At 29.6% G+C, this 6,181-nt stretch overlaps 2 protein-coding genes across 2 annotated transcripts in view; both read right to left on the bottom strand.

Moving 5' to 3' along the window:
- Positions 1–4,537, bottom strand: part of LOC111675950 — a 9,374-nt gene extending 4,837 nt beyond the window's left edge. The window contains exons 1-2 of the mRNA XM_023436834.2: positions 4,302–4,537; positions 4,099–4,243 (exon numbers count right to left, since the gene is read on the bottom strand). Coding sequence (XP_023292602.2) covers positions 4,099–4,243; positions 4,302–4,472 — 316 coding nt within the window. The 5' untranslated portion in view covers positions 4,473–4,537. The remainder of the gene's footprint in view (positions 1–4,098; positions 4,244–4,301) is intronic.
- A 55-nt stretch (positions 4,538–4,592) lies between these two features.
- Positions 4,593–6,181, bottom strand: part of LOC111675898 — a 2,504-nt gene continuing 915 nt past the window's right edge. Inside the window, exons 2-4 of the mRNA XM_046945993.1 lie at positions 5,069–5,827; positions 4,931–5,011; positions 4,593–4,863 (exon numbers count right to left, since the gene is read on the bottom strand). Of these exons, the coding sequence (XP_046801949.1) occupies positions 4,669–4,863; positions 4,931–5,011; positions 5,069–5,827 (1,035 nt within the window). The 3' untranslated portion in view covers positions 4,593–4,668. The remainder of the gene's footprint in view (positions 4,864–4,930; positions 5,012–5,068; positions 5,828–6,181) is intronic.

The raw sequence follows: 6,181 nt of genomic DNA, 5'->3' as shown, positions 1-6,181 counted from the left end.
TAGACTAGACTATAGACTAGACTATAGACTAGACTATAGACTAGACTATAGACTAGACTATAGACTAGACTATAGACCAGACTATAGACCAGACTATAGACTAGACTAGAATATAAATTAAACTATATACTATACTATATACTAGGCAATAGACCAGTCGATTAAATAGACTATAGTCTAGGGTAGAATGTAGATTAGATCCAAGACTATATTATAGGCTACCTACAGACTACACTATAGATTAGGCCATAAACTAGACCATATACTAGACTCTAGAATTTACTGGACTATAGACTAGACTACTAACTGGAATATAGGCTAGACTGTAGACTAGTTTACAGGCTAGACCAGGAGCGGATCTAGTGGTTGGGAAATGTGTTATATCGTAGAATATTCTAAAACAAAACTTTTTTCATTGTACAAAGGATTTAATATTCAAATAATATTTTTCATTTTATTGAGCTTTTTAATAAAATTTCTTTTTATTTTTGGTTTATTTGCAGATAATTAACAGGTAAGTTTTTAAACTATGTTCTAAATATTTTTCTCAATTTTATAATACAGAATTAGAAAATTTATCACAATCAATAGCTTGTATATATTATTTTGCAAAAACAATTCAAATAATTGCTACTTGACTTGTTGACTCTTCACATTTTGTACATATATTTATATTGGATAACATATGATAAGGGTTTTTATATATTTCTTAGATTTTTTAAATTGATTGGACGTGACTTTTTAACGAAAAGTCACAAAATCTATAAGTTCGTTTCCCCCTGCAATTATTTATTTTGTCTCGAATAAAAGAAAACAAATTTAAGATAATTGACTTAGAAAACATACATGTATGAAGAAACAGAAACATAGATGTAAGAACTCTTTACCAACCTGCGGCCTCAAGTGTTTGTACGTTAAAAACAATAGGATATTATAGGATATTTTTTTAAGGATGTTTGTTTATTTTACTAAATCTGTGCAAAATTTAAAAAGGGTGTACAAAAGGGTATACAAATAGAAATGGCCTAAAGCTGGTTGGTTTTTTTTTTTATTAGAAAATTATTGTAAATTGTCTTAGCATGTTCACACAACGACAAGATTTTCTATCGAAATTTGTGTTGCGTTCACGCAACGACAAAATTTTCAGTACACAAGTTAAGCTTTGTTTACACATAATCAAAAATTTTCTATAGAAAATTGTGCTCTGTTCACACAACAACAAAACTTTCTATAAGTAAACTTGTACTCTGTTCACACAACAACAAAATTTTCTATAGAAAATTATGCTGTGTTCACACAACGACAAAAATTTCTATAGAAAATTGTGCTGTGTTTAGACAACAACTTAATTTTCATTAGAAAATAGTGTAGTGTTTACATAACGACAAAAATTTCTTTATAAAATTGTGCTGTGTTTATGCAACGACAAAATGTTCTATACAAAATGTTTCTGTGTTCAATCAACAACAAATTTTGTATAGAAAATTATGATTTGTTCACACAACGACAAACATTTTTTATAATATTTTGCTGTGTTTACACAACGACATTATGTTCTATTAAAAATTGTGCTGTTTTCACACAATGACATAATTTTTTATAGAAAATGTGCTGTGTTCACACAATGACATAATTTTTATAGAAAACTGTGCTGTGTTCACATAACGACAAAGAGGTGTATGAAAAATTATGCTGCGATCATACAACGACAAGATTTTCTATAGAAAATTGCATTGCGTTCACGAAACTATAAAATTTTCTATAAAAAAATGTGCTGTGTTCACATATAAACAAAATTTTCTATACAAAATGTTGCTGTGTTCACATAAAAACAAATTTTATATATAAAATGTTGTGTGTTCACAAAACAAAAAAATTGTCTATACAAAATGTTGCTGTGTTCACACAACAACAAAATTGTTTATACAAAATGTTGCTGTGTTCACATAACAACAAATTTTATACATAAAATATTGCTGTTTTTACACAACATAAATTTTTTGTAGAAAATCATGCTGTGTTCACACAACGACAAACATTTCTATATAAAATTGTGCTGTGTTCACACATCCACAAAATTTTCTATATAAAATGTTGCTGTGTTCACACATCTATAAAATTTTCTATATAAAATGTTGCTGTGTTCACACTTCGACAAAATGCTCTATATAAAATGTTGCTGTGTTCACATATCGAAAAAAAAATTCCTATATAAAATGTTGCTGTGTTCACACATCGACAAAATTTTCTCAATAAAATGTTGCTGTGTTCACACATAATGAAAAATTTCTATAGAAAATTGTGCTCTGTTCACACAACGATAAAATTTTCTATAGAAAACTGTGCTCTATTTACACAACAACAATATTTTCAATAAAAAATTGTAATATGTTCACACAACGACAACATTTTCTATAGATAATTTTAATATTTTTACAGTAATAAAAGTGTGTTCACACTTTTATAATTCTGCAATTTTTAGTAAAAAAAAAACAATTGAAACTTTGGCATATCCTTTCCTTATCCTGTAATGGTTAAATAAAAAACCACAGGATATAACCAGACCAATTAGTGGCACTATAATGATTCTTTATTTCTCAACACAACAAAGACCACAACTGTTAATAGCTCAACACTTGAGTTGTATAAGGGTGAGGATGAAGAGAGAGAGAGAGAGAGAGAGAGAAGGAGAAGGATAGGGTGAGAAAAGGGTGAAAGTGAAATTATTCTAACACTTTGTGACAAAAAAATGTTAATTGAAAAAAATGTAAAACAAACTAACAAAAAGCCCTTGAGGTAAGTTAACAAAATAATGCCATGTTAACAACTTTATAAGCAATTTGTCACGTACGACATAGAAAAACAATAGTATAGCAAAAAAAAAAAAAAAACGCCCTAAATGACAATTGAAATCTGTTTTTCATATCTTAACAAAAACAAGTGTAAAACGAGCTGAAATTTTTGTTTAATTCTCGTGTGTTATACAGCAATTAAAAATGCAAAACAAAAGATTCGTTTTTGACTTTGCCTGAGGCAAATTTTGGTATGTTTTACCATATAAATAGATATGTAACTGTTCAAAAGAAGAGAGTGTTTTGTTTTTTCTAATGATAAATGTTAATTAGCATGATAAATAGTATATAATTGTAGGTTTTCTATATGATTTCTTTGTCTGTCAGTTTGTTGAGAAGAGTTTTATTTATTTTGCTTAACAAGAAGGATACAGAAACTTATCATCTAAACATAAGTATCATAATAAACAATTAGCAACTATTTAAATGTTAAATACACAATTTAGATTTAAAGAGAACAAATAAAACAAGTTTATGTTTTATGCCATAAATATTGACATGAAAAGGAACATTAAGATAGAGCAGAATAAATAAACAAATAACGAGACTTAATTGTTTAAATTTATGACCAAAAAAAAAAGACAACAGAATTTTCAATGGAACACGTTATTGTATAGAATGTTCTGTGAACATACCAACATTTTCTACAAAAAATGTGTTCGTTGTGTGAACACAGTACGATTTTGTATAGAAAATGTTGTCGTTGTATGAACACAGCAGAGTTTTCTTTTTTCTTGTTCAGTTCAAGTTCAGTTCTAGTTCAGTTGTAGTTCAGTTCTAATTCAGTTCTAGTTCAGTTCTAGTTCAGTTCTAGTTCAGTTCTAGTTCAGTTCTAGTTCAGTTCTAGTTCAGTTCTAGTTCAGTTCTAGTTCAGTTCTAGTTCAGTTCTAGTTCAGTTCTAGTTCAGTTCTAGTTCAGTTCTAGTTCAGTTCTAGTTCAGTTCTGGTTTAGTTCTAGTTCAGTTCTGGTTTAGTTCTAGTTCAGTTCTGGTTTAGTTCTAGTTCAGTTCTTGTTCAGTTCTTGTTCATTTCTTGTTAAGTTCTAGTTCAGTTCTGGTTTATTTCAAAATCCCAATCTATATTCTGGACTATATCTCAAGCTATATGAACTACTTTATTTTCATTTTTAGTTTTGCGATTTTTTTAATAAAACTCTGGCATCTATATTATTATGAAATGAAATAAGCTTTCACCACACAGAGCTGCCACTCTACAAAACAATTTGCTTGAAAATATTTCAAACTTACCATATCGCAATTTATGTTCCAAAAAATCAATAATTAAATACAGAACTTTTTCATGTATCACCGGATAGGCGGAGGCAATTTGTTCTTTTATAAACAAATGACGTTCTACAGGTTGAGATTCTACACGACAGCTATCTAGAGGAAACTGAAAATTATATATAATTTTTTAAATATCTAAAAATTTATTAAAAATTTTTATTTACCTTTATGGGAAATTTTTGAGAATTTTGTTTAAATTGTTCTAAATTTACGAGTCTTTTGTGAAATTTAGTTTTTTGATATTTGCGCAAAAGTTTTTCACCAAATTTTGTTAACGTTCTATTGTAAGTTGTTACGGGCCAAATTTTTTCAAACTCTTTGCCGAAAACAGACATTTTGGGTAGAAATGTTTAAAGAAGACTAAAGGTTGAGATAAAAAAATCATTTTTTTGCGCATTTTTTTGGGTGTTAGTGGGGGGGGCGCCATTCGGAGGTATATTAAACATATGAAAATATTTGTGTGGTAAAAGTAATGTTTTTGTTTTTATTTAAAAAAAATTTATTACAAATTTTAGATTAAGTTTAATATCGCTATTCATTCTCGGAAATCACTTGATTCTTTAGTATTTGCTCTACATAATCTTTTACATGTATTACCCCATGCTGAAGTGAAGCTATATGTAGGTTATTGCCATTAACATATTCCGTATTAATATGAGGATTAAAGAGTTCCGATATTAAGGTACTACAGGCTGTAGATGGATCATTAGAAGAGGCCAAACAGTGCTAGAAATAGAAGGCCCCAAAAAATAAGGTATAAAACTTTTAATAAAAACACCTTCATAACACCTACCTTCCAGAACTCATTACCCGGTAAGGCATTACCATCCCAGGCATATGAAACTACTGGCAGCATATTGTCATAGGGCGGTAACTTTAAATAAAATTAAAAATTCAATTCTATAACAAAAATTGTTCTTCTCTACCTTACCAATTTATCATTAGGATTTCTTTTCGACATTAAAATCTTAATACCTCCTCTCGGATGTTTGTCGGATTTGAAAAAGGCCTCATTTTTCAAATCACTCCATTCGTTTAAATGAAACCAAGACAAGTGCACTACACCTATATTATTAAGCTGTGGCAATAAATACTTTAAACGTTGCTGAAAACTTTCCATAAAAACTTTTTCCTGCTGACCGGTTTCCAACCAAACACCCAAACCTATACCCACCACATGTATATAGGCGTATTTGTTGCATGTCAAGGCCCTCTGTTGGGCCTCTAAGAGTAAAGTATCAAAAGAAATGGCAAAACGTTTTTTCATTTTTAAATTATCAAAAATAGCTTTCGATTTGAGAGTTTTCTCAAAACGTTTATTATCCACCGACACCTTTTGGTATAGAAAATCTGTTTCCTCATAGAATTTATTCCATACTTTTCTATAATCTTGTAATTTTTCTATTTGTGGCGTTAAAGTTTTGGTTGGGAATACATATTGCCACAGACCTTTTGTGTTGACATGTTTGGTATTTGCTCCATAACCATTTTCAAAAGTATTTTGTGTTTTGACTATTTTTATATCCTCACTTTCCATTCTATTGGGTCGCACAAAACGTGCTCCTATAAGACCCACTAAAACACCACTTGGTTCTATTTTGTTTAAATCTTCTTCTCTTTTACCACAATTAGCTCGAGCGCCATCGTTAATGAATTCTGTGTGTGAGGTAACGCTTAAAAGGGCTGATATCTGTTAAAATATCAAAAAGTATATAGATGGTATTATATATGTATACTGGGCTGTAGTATAGACTCTAGTCAATAGACTATACAAAATTATAGACTATACTATAGACTAGACTATAGACTAGACTAAAGACTAGACTATAGACTAGACTATAAACTAGACTATAGACTAGACTATAGACTAGACTATAGACAAGACTATAGACTAGACTATATACTAGACTATAGTCTAGACTAAAGACTAGGCTATTGACTAGACTATAGACTAGACTATAGACTAGACTATGGACTAGACCATAGACTAGACTATAGACTAGACTATAGACTAGACTAGACTATAGACTATACTATAGACTAG

The sequence above is a fragment of the Lucilia cuprina genome, chromosome 3 (genome assembly GCF_022045245.1).
Source record: "Lucilia cuprina isolate Lc7/37 chromosome 3, ASM2204524v1, whole genome shotgun sequence".
NCBI lineage: Eukaryota > Metazoa > Arthropoda > Insecta > Diptera > Calliphoridae > Lucilia > Lucilia cuprina.
The sequence above is the reverse complement of the archived record's forward strand: the minus strand, read 5'-3'. Positions and strand labels throughout refer to the sequence as shown.